Here is a 16,054-nt window from a genome sequence, read left to right on the forward strand (position 1 = left end):
GTACATCCTAGGTACAATTCAATAAATCACATAGATCACTCCAAATATGGATTACCAAGTGTGAGCAATTATACAGCTACCCTAAGTCCCCCCTAAGGGGAGAGTAAAGTCGTAAAAAAGAAATGATAGTCCAAGCCCTTAAAGAGCTTATAATCTAATCAAAGTGAAAGGTCACATCCTTACAACATTACCTTTATTTATAATTTATTATAATTTTTAAAAATCTCCTTTAAGTCCATGACAATATTCAAGGGACAACTCATATATATAATGCAGGATAGAATCAGCATCCATAATATGAGGATGAAACACCGGGCTTTTGTTGCCTACTACTGTTTTAGGGGACTTAAAAATGAGGAGACATAGCAACATTTATGAAAGTCTTAAAAAAGAAAGAATTTAATAATCCACTTCGAAAACACAAAGTTTTGGGGTGCCTGGGTGGCTCAGTTGGTTGAGCATCTGACTCTTGACTTGGGTTCAGGTCATGATCTCGTGGTTTGTGGGTTCAAGCCCCTCATCAGGCTCTGTGCTGATAGTGTGGAGTTTGTGTGAGATTGTCTCTCTCCCTCTCTATCCTTCCCACACTCTCTCTCTCTCTCTCTCAAAATAAATAAACTTAAAAAAAAAAACACCAAGTTTTAATTTGTTCATGTTCCCATGCAGTCCTAAGAAATAGCCTGCATAATGTTTTAAAGTTTAAGCAGAGATACAAGTGTTATTGTTTCACATTGTATCATTTCCCTATTAAATCTTTAATAGTTGTTATTTTTAACAATTGCACAATATTCCATTGAGAGGATATACTGACCTTGCTCCCCATTGTTGGATGTGTATGTTGCCTCCAAACATTTTCTGTGTAATAGGTATTGCTGCTGTTGGAAAGAGATAATTGTAACCTTTTTATTTACAATTAGGACCTATTGCACCTAAACAAAAAGAGTGAGGAAGCAAAGTAGAAGTGTATTTCTCCATCATGTAAAAGAAATCCAGAGATACACAGCCTAGGGTAAGGTGTGCCTATTTGGTATCAGGGACCAGGCTTCCATCTTGTTCCTTTGACATCTTCAATAAGTGGCTTTTATCCCAGGTCCAAGGCAGCTGTTCAAATTCTAGCCATCATGTCTACATTCCAACTAGCAGGAAGCTGAAAGAGGAAAGGCATGTCTCCTGCCATAAGGACATATCTTGAAAATAGCACAGGACATTTCCACTTATATTCCACTGGCCAGAATTTAGTCACATAGCCACACCTAATTGGGAATTAGTCTTTATCCTGGGCAGTTCTCAAAGTCAGGAGCAAAAGGATACTAAGTGTCAACTAAATAAGCAGTCTCTGCCACATTCCTGAAGCCAGATGAGGAGCAACAAATAGACTTTCCTTTGCTGTCATCCAGGACTGAGATTCTATTCCCAGAATACATGTTTTAGAGAAGCTTTCTTCTTAGAAAGGCTTGTGGGGCATAAGCATCTAAAGCTATAGCCCTCATTCAAATTTGACCCAAATAACAACATTATTTTGAAACCTTGATTTCAGTGAGAAAAACTAAAGAAACGAATTTCAAGGCTACAAGAAGTTTTCAGTCTTCAAAAATGGGAGACTTTTATTTTGGGAAAAACACCTGAAGGGTATGCAAATATAAATCTAAAACCATCACCTGAAAATGGAGCTATTTTATAAGTTGAGGCTAAACTGCTCTGTGAAACCATGAAAAAGAGGATTTATTCTGCAGGCAGAGTTGCATCTCTATAGATAAATTTCTCTAGAGAACTGTTTCTTTTCAAGTGTGGATTTAGGATTCAGTGTGACGGTAAACTACGGCTGGCTCTTATGCAAAAGTCAAGTGGGACAGAAGAGTAGATCACAAGAGATCAAGAGTTGAAATTCTCAAACCTATAGGAATGTCCTCACATTGAGGGAGACTTAAACCAAGTGGGAAGAGTAAAGATCATACTGGGATGTATCACTGATACTTACATATCAGTGTTAAGACTTAATAATTCATCATTATGTTGGTTATTGCTTATTGTATTATGATTGGATTCTCCTGGGGGAGCCACCCCGTTGAAGGTAAGATAACGCTTCTCCTGAAGTAGGGTGACCATCTGTCCCAATGAGCTGAGGATTAAGGGGTTTCCCAGTACAGGGAACTTTCAATGCTAACACTGCAATTGCAATTGCTCTGGGCAAACCAGGACAGTTGGTTACCCTAAGAATGGACATAGCCACTGTCAACCACTTATAAGGATTGTAAATCCATGTCAATCACATGTAAGGAACTTGTAAAGACTAAGCCAGGAAAAGAGGATTGGCACTTGTAGACATGGAGGATTTGCCTGGGATGAAGGGTGAAAGGAGGGAAAAGGAGAGAAGGGAAGGAAACTTCCTTGTATTGGCTCTGGGCTCTAAGAAACATCTACTACACTCTGCATAATAGAAATCAGGCCTGAACCTAGGATGAAAGAACCCTGTAGCAGTACCATGAGTCATCTTATTAGGAATTCCAGGAAGAGGAATTGGGACTTGAGCAGCCAAATGACAAGCCAGTTGTAGTTGCAATTCTGTTCTGTTCTTTTGTAGCCTGGTCTTATGGCACTCTGGGGTAATGTACACACTTTGGGCTGGATGGTAAAGGTAGAAGCAGGGTAATGATATAGGAGCAGCCCAGTGAAGGAGAGAGATCCCAGAACAGCGGGTAAATCATTCACAGTAGAATTATAGGAGATGTTTCCTTCTTCGGAATTATTTATACAGGATAAGCTTTCAGTGGCACAATTTATCAATAGATTGAATCATATGAACATGTTAAGACTCTAGAATGGCAAATCAGCCCTTTCATAAACATGTTTATGATATATATGTAAGGGTTAAAGTCTCAACAGAATGATAGATCCTTACTGTTTTGTTGGACACACATAGAGGTTGCTTTCAATTGGACTGTTTTTCTTTTTTCTTTTTTTTTTTTAATGTTTTCATGTTTATTATTTAGAGAGAGAGAGTGTGCAACTGTGCAAGTTGGGGAGGGGCAGAGAGAGAGGGAGAGCAAGAACCCCAAGCAGGCTCCAGGCTCCATGCTGTTAGCGTGGAGTCTGACGTGGGGCTTGATCCTACAAACAGTGAGATCATGACCTGAGCCAAAATCAGCATTTAGATGCTTACCCGACTGAGGCACCCAGGAGCCCCTGGATCTTTTTTCTTTTGAAATGTACTAGCTTCTGATTTCGAGGTTTATTTTCCTTGCTCCTTTCTAGTATCAGAGATCTCATCACTCTCATTTGATTATCACAAAGGGGATTTAAAGTGTAGTCATGAAAACAATAAAAACTCCTGTGAATTTTATGTGTTAGGGAACTGGAGTGTTCCCAGCATTCAGCTAGTATTTTCCCTTCCTTCTTGCATTGACATTCTCATGATCAACCAACTCTCACTTAACTCTGTTATCTTATTCTCACAATTTCGTAAAATCTGGGTGGGATCTACAGAGCAATATGGGCCCTGAAGACATGTTATGCGTACACACAATGATTAAGTATCCTTGATTTCTTTTTTTTTTTTTTTTTTTCCTAACTTGCCTTCCATTGTCAGGGACAGCAACTGCTAAGCTCAGTCCGAGAGCTGTTTTATCATTTCAGGTTGGGATACAATCACAGTGTCTGTTATCTGTCTAGCTTCTATTTTACCCCTCCCGCCTCTTACATGTCTTTACTATATGACCCCATTAGTCTCAACTTAGATTAACTTGCTAGATATCCTTTACAGTCCAAGGGTCAGGAAAGGAGACCCATCTCTGTTCAGTTCATTTTAAACTAAGAATATGCTTGTGGTCTCTCTTGTGTAGAATTTGAAATTGGCAAACCAGTGATGACCCAATATTGTGGTTTTATCTTAATATATCCTGGGACTTTGCTGTCTTGAAACATCTAAGGGCAAATCTGGAAAACTTCTGGGCTGACCAGATGGCATCATCTACAGGAAGACGAAGCTTACATAAGACAGGCATAATCCTTGACTCTTTCCCAAAACTGTACCAGGAAGATACTAAAAATCCACAGTAAGGACCTCAAGAGAAGACTTCTCAGGCACTTATGAAAAGTCCCTATGGGCAAACCCTTGGCAATCGAAGTACAGACCCTGATCCCACCCCTAGATCATTTTAGGGAAATTATAACCAAGGACTGAAAAAATCCTGGCCTGTAAAAATTCAGGTTGAAAGGAGATTAAAGAAATAGATTCGAACAGTTACTCTGTGGAATTATTAGGAAATAAAATGCTCCCAGGGAAAAGCACTGCTAGCCAATATTCAGTCATTTCAGCACTTAGAAATTATCTTTGGTGTGCAAGTAATAGACTTAAAATTACTTTTGCAATCTCTCCAAGACTGTCCCTCCCACTCAGGCTTCATGTTACCATCTAGTGAGTTAAGTTGTGAAAAGTCCCAAGTTTCCTTTAATGTAGTTTTTCGGGCTAAAATGCCAGACACTTTCTAAGTTCACATTCCACTTTGGCACTTATGATATGTGGATGTCAAGTAACCCTTTCCTCATGCAATATGCACAACAGAACCAAAACTCTGTAGGGAAAAATACCCATCTCAGGACGCTTGGAAAGACCACAAGAATTAAAATATTGCCTCACGAAGGGGACAGAGCAAGCTTGGTCACAGGTTAGCTTTTACAAAGGGAGAATATGTAACAGGACACCTCTACAGAAAGAGTAGAACTAACATTCTCAGGCACCTCTTTGCGGTCCATTGTCATCTCAATGACATCATTGTACACATCAAGCTCAACCTCCTGCCACATGGACCCACTCTTTATAGAGTAGAATGATGATGGGAAATAGCATTTGGAGTAGAAATAAACAGCAGATAATAATCCATAATTGTTTTTAATCTTGGGGATGAGTCACCCTCAGTTTATTTCCAAATTTCTTCTGTCATCAGCTGTTCATTTCTTTACTTTGAAAATCACCAGATTAACACTGCCAAAGGCAGGTAGGAAATGATCCAAGAGGACAATTCTGAGGTATCACATGGTGAGTTGATGAGAAACCAGGAACAAGACAATCCTCAGGAAAGTCTCTTTTTTGTCCCAGCAGAGGCACCAATGTGTGAACCTAATTCACACTTTCTTTATTCCAATTAGGTTGTTTTTATATCAGTGTAATTTTAGAATAAGACTTGGTGGGGATTATTCATTTCCTGGGAAAGTCTGTCCATGATTTTGCAAGATATCCAAATAGGTCTAAGGCCAAAATTCATTTCACACCAAGAAACTATGTTCTTTTTACTTCACTTTCTTACTACTTTCATGTACCTTTTCATTCTCAAAGTCTTCTTTCTGTACAATGAATTTCAGAGCAGAATGGCCAAACGGATGTTCTAACATCATGAACATAAGAAATGCGATCTATTTAGAGGTGAGCTGTCAAAACCTGGGTGAATCTCCTCTGTCCATCAATCTACCAGGGTCTTTAGATCTGTGAAGTGTAAACTTGCTATTTCATCTATATTTTACTTGTCTTCTTTGAGCCGATTGGGGTCTTAAACCCATTTGTCCTCTAACTCCTCCTCTGGGTTGGAAAGAGGAGATTGGAATCCAGATGTTCTCCCTAGAAACCCTCCAAGTCACAGTCCAACTGCTACAGAAAGATGGAGGTCTCAGACTGTCCCCAGCATCCTCTTAAAAACACAAGGCTGCAAACTCAGATTAGTAGCCACTCACTTATGTCCGAAAACCATTCCCGAACTCACATTTACTCTTTACGCTTGTCTCAGATGATGTCTATATAGGCAGCAAAGTAGAACGTTCCACCTAATAATCCCACCTAATAACTCAGGACCAACACATATAGTTTTCATTTGAAATCTCCACATAATTTAAGAAACAGACAAAAAATATCTGGCTGAGTGCCGTTTTCCCCTTTGCTTTGATTTTGTGGGCACAATCATGAATGTCTACTACTAGTGAGTTTTCAAATGAGTGGGGCTCAACCTGGAGTTTACGGGATAGCAGGGAACTATTTATTGTCTTGTTTTTGGTTTAGCTAATATATTTGCAAACGTTATCAAGATATCCTGCCATAGCCACAACCCTTCTAAAACACACAGATTAAATGTCGATTTGTGACGAGTGTCCGCATACTCATTCATGCTAGATGATGGGACTCTGTATGGGGCGGTGAGGGCGAAAGTTTGTCCCAACTCCTCCTGGAAAAGTTTCCCGCGCCCCCAGATTTCACATTAGCTAAAATGAGTGAGCATCAGCTCCTGACGCATTCGGTCAGCCTCTAGGTCCAGGGACTCCATGTGCTCATACTCTTCCTCAGGGGGCTGTTCCATGGGTCCTGTCATTGGAGAGGACCAAACATCCATCCCATGCTCCAGGGAGATGTTGTGGAGGACACAACAAGCCAAGATAATGTGGCTGGACTTTTCTGGTGAGTACTGCAGTGCCCCTTTGGATCCATCCAGGCAGCGGAATCGGGAACAGAGGGTTCGGAAGGTCTTCTCAATCACACTGTGAGTAGCAGAATGGGCCATATTATAGCGATATTCCGCTGGAGTTTCAGGAATGTGAAGGGGGGTCATGAGCCAAGTACGGAGAAAGAAGGAATTGTCACCTGTGGGGAAGGTCCAAAGAAACAATAAGTCATTCTAATTGGGATACAAAGAGAAAGGAAAATCTAGGAACATATATAGAGAATGGATGCAACAGACTCTGGAGCCACCACGCCCCAGAAAAACCAAGAGGGAAATGTTGTGGTAAAAAGAAGGCATGCTAGGATCACGAGCAGTAAGACATGGGTCTTGGCTGGAAATATCCTTGGTTTAAACCAACACAGAAAAAGGCTGACAGCTTTAAAAACAAACAACCAAACAAACAAACAGCCAAGTCTGAAAAAAATGTGGGAAGAAGGTGAAGGCACTGAAGGAAATAAAATCCCTGACTTTCTACTCAGAGATCTTGTTCTTTAATAAAAGATTAGGGGGCACCTGGGTGGCTCAGTTGGTTGAAGGTCCGACTTCAGCTCAGGTCATGATCTCGCAGTTTGTGAGTTTGAGCCCCGCGTCAGGCTCTGTGCTGACAGCTCAGAGCCTGGAGCCTGCTTCAGATTCTGTGTCTCCCTCTCTCTCTGCCCCTCCCCTGCTCACTCTCTGTCTCTGTCTCTCTTGAAAACAAACATTAAAAAATAATTTTGAAAAAGGTTAGTAAAAACTATCATATAGCAAGCAAACCTTCAAAATCTCCAAAGAGAAAAAGTACAAGAGAGAAAGAGAGAGTTCTTCCAGGAAAGCTCCAAACACTTGTGAGGAAAATTTCTAACCTTACCATTACAGTGTCAGGTCTGAAAGCACTACCTACGGATTTCAGAGTGCATATCTCATGGACAATAATCATTCATCCTCCCAGTGCTAAGAACAAGATCAAAGTCCCAGCACCTGTGGCAGAGATCAGAACTCAGGTGTTCCTAGATATTACATTCGCTAGAACCGTGCTTTGTAACAGAAACTGGTAGAATTTCACATAAATACAATGATACAAATAGTAACAGCGATAAGGAAATCAAATCATAAGTCAGTTAAAATAATATATGCAAGGCATTTTCCTAAGGTGACTTGCTTATCAAATGATCTCAGGCAACGCTAAGAACAAAATACAATACAAGGCTGGGATGCAATGTCCTGTTACAACAGTACAATGTTTCTATAATGCTTAATTGTCCTGACTCACTACAGCCGGCCTGGGGGATGAAATGTCTCACACAGAGGCACAACCCCTTAGAAATCTGAGACAACTTGAGAGTACCAACTTGCACAATAGCTGCGTTCCTGACCCACTATCAGTTTTGGTATGTAGTTATGGACGGTTCAGAGAGTCGGGGCACTGTCCCAAAACATACACAATTCCTTTCTCTCAGAAGCTTACCTTTTAAAGAACTGGATTAACTTTATTTAAAAAAAATTTTTTAGGGGCACCTGGGTGGCTCAGTCAGTTAAGCATCCGACTCTTGATTTCAGCTCATGGTTCATGAGAGAAAGGAGTTGTGTATGTTTTGGAACAGTGCCCCGACTCTCTGAACAGTCCGTAACTACATACCAAAACTGATAGTGGGTCAGGAACACAGCTATTGTGCAAGTTGGTACTTCTCTGCATTTGTTTATATTGTATCTGCACTCTCAGTGTGGATTGGGATTCTCTTTCTCTCCCTCTCTCTCTGCCCCTCTCCTGCTTGAGTTCTCTCTCAAAATAAATAAACTTTTAAAAAATTATTTCTTTTATTATTTTTTAAAAGATTTTATTTTATTTTTTAATGTTTATTTACTTTTGAGAGAGAGAGAGACAGAGCGAGAGCAGGGGAGGGGCAGAGAGAGAGGGAGACACAGAATCTGAAGCAGGCTCCAGGCTCTGAGCTGTCAGCACAGAGGCTGACACGGGGCTCAAACCCACCAACCATGAGATCATGACCTGAGCCGAAGTCGGACACTCAACCAACTGAGGCACCCAGGCACCCCTAAAGATTTTATTTTTAAGTAATCTCTACATCTAATATGAGGCTCGAACCCACAACCCCAAGATCAAGAGTTGCACGCTCTACCAACTGAGCCAGACAGGTGCCCCACCCCACCAAATTTTTTTTTTTAATGTTTTTACTTACACATAATTGACATACAACATTGTATTATTTGTAGGTGTACCGGATTAGCTTTAAATATTTAAGAAGCCTCATAATAACATTTTCAAATTTTACATTTAGTTGACTTCCTCCTTAAGTACAAACTATCTTAGTTGAGCTCCACCTACTAAATACTGAATTTAAGAAACTGATGCTGAAAATAATAATGAAAATAGTATCAGTGACTCATTGAATACCTACTATGTAGCAGGCACCGTGCTGGGCACTTCAAAAGTATTATTCCTTATTATCCAATCCCAACTCTGCCAGGTAAGATATTACTGAACTCATTTTATAAATGAGAAGATCAAAATATATGTCAGCCATCCTCTGATATGCCAGGCAAAGGAAAGAGAAGGAGCTAGTCACTAAACACTGATGTCAGACTCAGAGTCAGGAAAACAATGGGGTAATGCTGTAAAAGAGAGTAAGATAAACATTAAGATGAATGCCAAAGCACAGAGATACTAAATGGTATTTGTTAAACGTTTCTCTAAGAAATAGTACGAGCATTAGATGTGGAAACATAAAAAACAAGCTACTTAATGCAGACCTTTCATAAAATGCTCCATCGTTATTAACTGGTTATAATCCAAGCACCACTGAAAATCAGACACTCAGGAGGGGATTAGGATCAGAATTGTTAAACAGATTACAATTGCTTACATGATCAGTCATCCACAAGACATTCTGGCAGATCTTACCCAAAGCTGCTTAACAATACTAGGCCAAGAGCTGAAGAAATAAGAACTCACGCTGAATCGTTTGCAGTACATTTAGAGAAGAGGAATTAGGTAATGCAGTTCTGAAGGGAGACATGAGAATGACACGAAGGGATGACACCCATGGTGAAAATATGCTAAACACACACACACACACACACACACACACACACACACACACACACACACAGGATCTCCCATACACCCCTTTGATGAAAACACTATTCTGAATTTTGTCATTTTTCCCCATTTGTTTATATTGTATCTAAGCAATATAATATTGCTCTTGGTTTTAAATTTTTATAAAAATGATTTCATACTAAAAACAAAACATAAAACAAATTAAAAACAACAACAAAAGGAATCTGGTTAATTCTACATTTGGCAAACAGAACTATTCCACAAATCTAATGGTGTTAAGATACAATCAGCCTTATATATATATATATATATATATATATATATATATATATATATATATATATATATATACATTTATTTTGAGAGAGAGAGAGCATGAGCAGGGGAGGGGCGAAAAGAGAGAAGAGAGAGGATCCCAAGCAGGCTCCATGCTATCAGTGCAGAACCCGACATGGGGCTTGAATTCATGAACCATGAGATCATGACCTGAGCCAAAACCATGAGTTAGATGCTTAACTGACTGAACCACCCAGGTGCCCCTCCAATCAGCCATCTTCTCTTTTTTAACATCTTGCCATTCTTCTAATCCTGCCAATCTTCCCCTAAATTATTACCCCATATTATCCCCACAACTTTTAGATACCAGTGTTTTCTAAATTTATCTATTTGTATGAATCATTTGAGGGATCTATTAAAAAGGAGATCTAGCTTTCTTTGAAGATTCTCACTCCCAAAGTTTGATGTGGCCCCATGATGTGTATTTTTAATAAATTCTCCGGATAACTCTTGATTTGGAAAATTTGTGAAACACTGTACTAGTTCAGGGCTCTTCAAACTAGTTTTCTTGTTAGAGTTCATGGAGGCTTTGCAAGGGGTATGTGCTAGAATTGCTAGTATTAAGGGAATCAATTTCCACATGGGTATATTTTTCTCATCCCTAGTGCCTACCTAGCATGTAGCCGGTACCAAAACCGGCTTAATAAACATTTTTTCGATGTTGTTGCCATATCCATCTCTCCCACTTTCACTCTTCCTGTAAAGAAGGGAATCAGAAAAGTATATAAAAGTTTGTCAGAGTTGGGATGCCTGGATGGTTCATTCATGACGGCATGCGACCTCCAGGTCATGAGATCAAACCCTGTGGGCGCAGAGCCTACTTAAAAAGAAAAAAAAAAAAAAAAAAATGGCAGTTTTTCCTTGTTTCCAACTATGTCCTGTAAACACCTCAAAAAACTAAAGCCATATTTTCAACTGAATCTGGGGTCCCAAGGGGTGAAGGAAAAGGGAGTAAGTAATTCCTACATGACCTTGAGGTCCTTAGCAAAGGGAGTATTTGCTGAATAGAGTTAATTCTTCATGTGACCTAGTTTTAAAAGTTAACCACAAGTGGCTTAGATACTCTGCCTTAATTTCCTCATCCACAAAAATGTTGGTAATATTAGTATTTAACTCCTTAAGAGTTTTTATAAGGATTAACTGAGATAATCTAACGCAAAGTGCTTACAACATTGCCTGACAAATTCTAAGTGCTCAGTATGTTTTAGCTGGCTTTATAGTAGAGGTACCAAAGTGATTTCATAAGAAATGAGCTTGGAACCAAGAAGTCTCACAGCTGCAGAAGTAACTAGATGAGATACTTGCAAAACAGACTTTCTTTCATGTCTTGGTGTGACTTGTTTGAAAAAAAACTTTGAAAGTTCAAAAAAGGCACAAGGTGGGATTAAGATAAAGGTCTGGTAGGGTAAAGAGAAGGTGGTAACTGAAGATGGTGTGTAGAAGCAAGAACTCAAGAAAATCAGAGTTCCAAGACGTTGCAGGTGGTACCCCAGCAGCTCTAAACCAATCAGCGTGACAGCAGTCTCTTCCCACTTGGAACATGGGAGAAATAAAAGGATATCAAAGAGAAATAATTCCTGAGTGCCTATTTCATGTTGAACACTGTTATAAGTACATGCAGTGCAGATATGATCAGTGGTTTTGAAAGAGAGGTCTTCCAATCATTCAGGTTTCTTTTTGTCTCTCACATAGTATGTTGTATAGAAGATAACCTTTGTCCTACTGCTCATATAAGAGTAGTGCTTTAAAACAAACAAAGAGAACTAAGCTGCCAAGCTCAAGGGTATTATCGCTATTACCCAACCACATTCCTCCCAGCTGTGCAGTCACCTCAGTGTGCACTGCTCGGTTTTGAATGGGTTCGTGTCCTACTTACATCGTTAAGTCAGGCTTCCCAACAGCATTTGGGCAGATCTGTGAAGTGAGTTCCCATAAGAACTGTGTAAGTGCACTGCTATCATTTTCATAGAGACACCACAGTGTCTTATATCACACAAATCTTATATTTGCACAATACTTTATAGTGAACTCTCGTATATATCACCTGATCTTAACAAGAGGTATTACTACTGTTGGCATTATTTTTAACATTTTACACATAAGAATTCAGGCTTAGTTGTATGGGTGTACTGTATTTAACCAGATCTGTACTGATTAAATATTTTGGCTGTATTTAAGGGGAATGTTTTTGTAGGGTTGTTGTTGCTTTTGTTTCCAACTATAAAACACTGCTGCAATGTTATTTTATTTCACATCACCGCTACTCATATTTATTTATTGAATACACTTTCTTTGTGCTTATTTTATTTTTGAGAGCGAGAGAGAGAAAGAGACAGAATGAACAGGGGAGGGGCAGAGGGAGAGGAGAACAGAGAATCTAAAGCAGACTCTGCACTGACAGCAGAGAGCTGGATGCCGGGCTTGAACTCACAAACTTTGAGATTATGACTTGACCTAAAGTCAACCGCTTAACTGACTGACATACCCAGACATCCCAACTACTGTTCTTATTTATGAAGAAATGCCTCAAGATAAATCCTTAGAAGTGAAGATCTGGGTCAAGTGCTATGTTTTAAAATGACGTTTCATGAATGTCTTTTTAAGTGTTGATTAAAAAAAAAAATTAAGGCTCAGAGAGTTCTCACCTGAGGTCTTTTTTTTTTCAAGAGAGAGTGCAAGCCGGGGAGAGGAGCAGAGGAAGAAAGAGAGAGAATGAGAGAGAATCCCAAGCAGACTCCACGCTCAGCACGGAGTCCAACACTGGGTTTGACACCACGATCCTGGGATCATGACTCAAGCCAAAATCAAGAGTCAGATACTAAACTGATTGAGCCACCCAGGTGCCCCTGACGTCTCATTAAAAAAAAGGACAGGACCGAGCCTCAGGTCTATAGACTCTCAAATTTCATTCTGCTCTGCTACATAATTTTTCTATAGCTACAAAATGAAGCATTCACACCTGCAGACTTACCAAGCAGCCAGCTATCTTTGTGCATTCCGGCTTCAAACTGACTACTGAGGGAGGATTGCTGCAGCACAGCATAGTCCTGTAGGCTACCTGGCCAGTTGGTCTCCACAGTCATTAATGCCCCTCTGATGTCACACACCATCAGGCAGTTTAAAGAATGCAGACCTTTGCGGTTCACATAGGAGAGATCTTCAGCATTTGGTGCCTTGATTGCCACATGGATACAGTCAACCACCCCTATCACCCCTGGCATCCCTGCCAACCCATAGAATTCATCCTTCACAGCCTGCATGGAGGCTTCATCAGCTGGAAAGCGAATGAACTGTGTGGCTCTTTCCACAAGTGCTTCAGTGACATTGGCAACACATCGACTCATAGATGCCTGACTGATTCCAATAGCGTCTCCCATCCGAGTCTGGAAGGAACCTGAAGTATAGAAGCCCAGTGCTGCAAGGATTTGTGTCTCTGGGCTAATAGCCCTGGATCTCTGAGTAGGTCTAGAAAGACTCGCCCCTAAGAGTTCCACCAAGTAATAAATGAACTGTCGAGGAAACCCATACATGGACATCAAATATTCATCGGTCACATCATCCAGCTTAAAGCGGTCCAATGTCCGGTGACCTCGGCCATACAACAAGAGATCACAGTCAAGCACTGTTATTGGTATAGCCATGGTACATGCAAATGTGATCTCTCCTTCCCTCTGCTACTTTTCCTGAATTCCTCCCAGTGAAGATGTTGGTGCAAGAAGGTATTTAAAGAAGTGTCAGCATTCAGCAGCTAAATGGTTCAGTATCCATCAGTTAAATGGTTCTGGCATTTGTAATCTTCTCTCTGTAAAGGTTAGAAGAAAAAAGCATTAGAAACCGACCAAAGGCATCAAAGTGATTCAAAGGCTACAACAGTTCCTTTTCTCAGATTTCCATTCTGTCCAAGCAAAAGGTGCTACACCTGTAACTGGGTTTTTCTCCACTAGCTCATGGCTGCCCAATAGGCTCACTTTGGTTTGAAAGATAATAGGAGTTGTTTCCTATGTAGCAGAGCAGCTCCCTCACTGCTATCTATTGAAAGTCAGCCCTCAATACAAGGGTTTGTAAGAAAGAAAAAAAAAGACAGAAAAAAGAAAAAGATAGATAGATCATGGAAGTTGATTTTGGTGGCTCACTTAATGCCTGGCATTTGAACTGGTTAAAGCAAAAGCTTAATGTTGGAGGGGCGCCTGGCTGGCTCAGTCTGTACAGCCTGCAATGCTTGATCTTCTGGTTTTAAGTTCCAGCTCCAGGTAGAGTGTAGAAATTACTTAAAAATAAGATCTTAAAAAAAAAAAAAAAAAAAAAAAGAATGGAGGCGACAGCATAAGTTATCCTTAAGGTAAAAGAGGTCTGCTCCTAACTACACAGGTCACGAACTAGCTGATATAAGTCATAACTATTCAGGGCAGGAATTGGTTCCAGCGGGTTTCATTATCCAAGCCCTCTGGTTCCACCTGTTAAGTACAAGATGGACGTGAGGGGTGCTCAAACCAGTCTAACAAGAGAGGAGGGGCAAAAAACTACCCACAGCCCAGCCTGGTGGACGCAGGTCATATGCTTTAACAACAGGCTTTCCCTTCTCCTCACTAAATCCAAATCTTGAGGCTGAGGACCAGAAAGTAGGGAAGACCACACAGATTGGAAGGTAGACTCAAAAAGAAGATCCTGGAATAGCTAGAGCTGGGAGGCGACACTGCCGCTTTTAAAAGGCACCTCAGAAACTTAGAAGTCTGATTACGCTGGCCACTCAAAGTCAGCCAAGGCCCATCACCCACCTCTCCGCGGCTGCCAGGTTACCAGCATTCCCCACCCACCCACCCAGCCCCGTCCTGCCCTCCTCCGGAACCGGCGGCCTGGCACTAGCCGCCACGGCGCTCACCATAGGCACCGCCCCCCTTGCGTCAGCGTCCTCCCTACGCCACATCTCAACTGCCGTTGCCACCACTACGTGCGGAAAGGCGGCGCACATTCCACCCCCGGCCCAAAAGTTCTCGCCCTTTCAAGGACCCCCCTCTTTACGCCTTATTTCCTTCAGAGACACGTGGAAAAATTGGTGAGAAAGATTTATATGAAAATATAATCAACTTTTTTTGTAATTCGAAGGAAAGAGATGAAATAGGGCGTCCATACCGTAGCGAAAGTGCGGATGAGGTTAGGCAGCTGTATTTCACCCATAGCCCTCTTGCTCCCCCCGCCTTCATCCGAGCGGATGAAAACAAACACTAACGATGGCGGCGCCGGGAGGGGACCGGCTGCTGGGCTTAAGGCAGGAGTGATCGCTTGAGCTGTGAGGGCACTCTTGAAGAACGCCGGTCAATGTGAGTGCGACAACTCGCGCAATTCTGGGAGTGAAACACCCGGGGTCCACGAGCCACGAGCCTCCTGAGGCGTGTGGTATCTCTCTGCGACCCCTGCTGTCACTGCAGCTCCGGAGCGCCGAGCCCTCAGCCAGGAGGCGCAACTGGCCGGCCCCAGGCCCCGGCCTCCGTAATGAGAGCCTCGAGCCATTCTCTGTGTCGCAGCTTTGCAGGTACTAACTTTAGTGGGAATACCCCCAGATCACTCAGCGCCCCCGGGTGGGAGGCTATGGATCTGCGGCCTTTCCGGTACCTCCTTGTGAAGAAGCAGCTGGGTAGCCGCAGTACAGTCACCAGAGCTTTATTTGGGAAGTAGAGTTGGTGTAGGCCCTGTTGGCTCTTGATGGCTCCTAGTTTTAACAGAAATCCCCAAAGCTTTTGCCTCTACTTTCTCCGCTCTTTGGGTTGTGTTGTAAGGCTTTTTGAGGTAATTGTGGAACCGTAACTCCGGGGTTGGTACCAGTTCGAAGGAGGCAGGTTTCCATTCAATCAAGATTTGTTGAAAGAAAAAAGAAAAAAAAAAAAGGATTTGCTGAGTGCCAAATATGCACTCCGCGTGTAGGTGAGGGTGACTGTTGACTAGTGAAAAAAGGGACCTAAAGTTCACGACTATCTTCTTACTGTCGTTGGAACGACCTGTGGAAACCTGCGATCCATTCTCATTTAATAAATCTCTGGGTAAGTGGCTAAGCACCTTTTTTGGGTTCATCACTAACTTGTCTACGTTTTCACTTTCCAAGTCAGTTAGTTTCCAGTTTGCCTTGTCAATTGAGCGTAGTATTTCACTTTTAGTATCTTCCCCTTAGAGAGAGAAAGCTGGA

The 16,054-nt window shown here is 41.4% G+C and overlaps 2 protein-coding genes across 14 annotated transcripts in view; one reads left to right on the plus strand and one right to left on the minus strand.

Annotated features, from left to right (window-relative positions):
• Nucleotides 1–4,714: 4,714 nt before the first annotated feature.
• On the minus strand, nucleotides 4,715–15,094 carry HARBI1 (harbinger transposase derived 1). 3 transcript variants are annotated; one of them, XM_042906769.1, is made up of 3 exons: nucleotides 15,007–15,094; nucleotides 12,848–13,678; nucleotides 4,715–6,622 (listed from the first exon to the last, which is right to left on the minus strand). In XM_042906769.1, exons 2-3 carry the CDS (start codon nucleotides 13,515–13,517, stop codon nucleotides 6,243–6,245), a joined length of 1,050 nt encoding a protein of 349 aa, XP_042762703.1. In that variant the 5' UTR covers nucleotides 13,518–13,678; nucleotides 15,007–15,094; the 3' UTR covers nucleotides 4,715–6,242. The 3 variants fall into 3 exon arrangements, with proteins under 3 accessions (XP_042762703.1, XP_042762702.1, XP_042762701.1); XM_042906768.1 differs by lacking the exon at nucleotides 15,007–15,094 and adding an exon at nucleotides 14,756–14,815; XM_042906767.1 differs by lacking the exon at nucleotides 15,007–15,094 and adding an exon at nucleotides 14,652–14,738.
• The window catches only part of ATG13 (autophagy related 13), a 50,985-nt gene continuing 49,772 nt past the window's right edge, over nucleotides 14,842–16,054 (plus strand). For 8 of the 11 annotated variants that reach the window (XM_042906754.1, XM_042906759.1, XM_042906758.1 and 5 more), the window contains exon 1: nucleotides 15,228–15,406. The gene's annotated coding sequence lies outside the window, so the exon portion shown is untranslated. The other 3 variants (XM_042906756.1, XM_042906755.1, XM_042906757.1) reach the window with 3 other exon arrangements.

The sequence above is a fragment of the Panthera leo genome, chromosome D1, assembly GCF_018350215.1.
Source record: "Panthera leo isolate Ple1 chromosome D1, P.leo_Ple1_pat1.1, whole genome shotgun sequence".
In the NCBI taxonomy this organism is placed as follows: Eukaryota; Metazoa; Chordata; class Mammalia; order Carnivora; family Felidae; genus Panthera; species Panthera leo.

Bases quoted from the DNA above. Each gene is read 5' to 3' on its own strand.
- HARBI1 (XM_042906769.1), bottom strand. From the start codon at position 13,517: ATGGCTATACCAATAACAGTGCTTGACTGTGATCTCTTGTTGTATGGC. The intron at 6,623-12,847 runs GTAAGTCTGCAG...CCTTCCCCACAG, and splicing joins CAAAGATAGCTGGCTGCTTG to GTGACAATTCCTTCTTTCTC.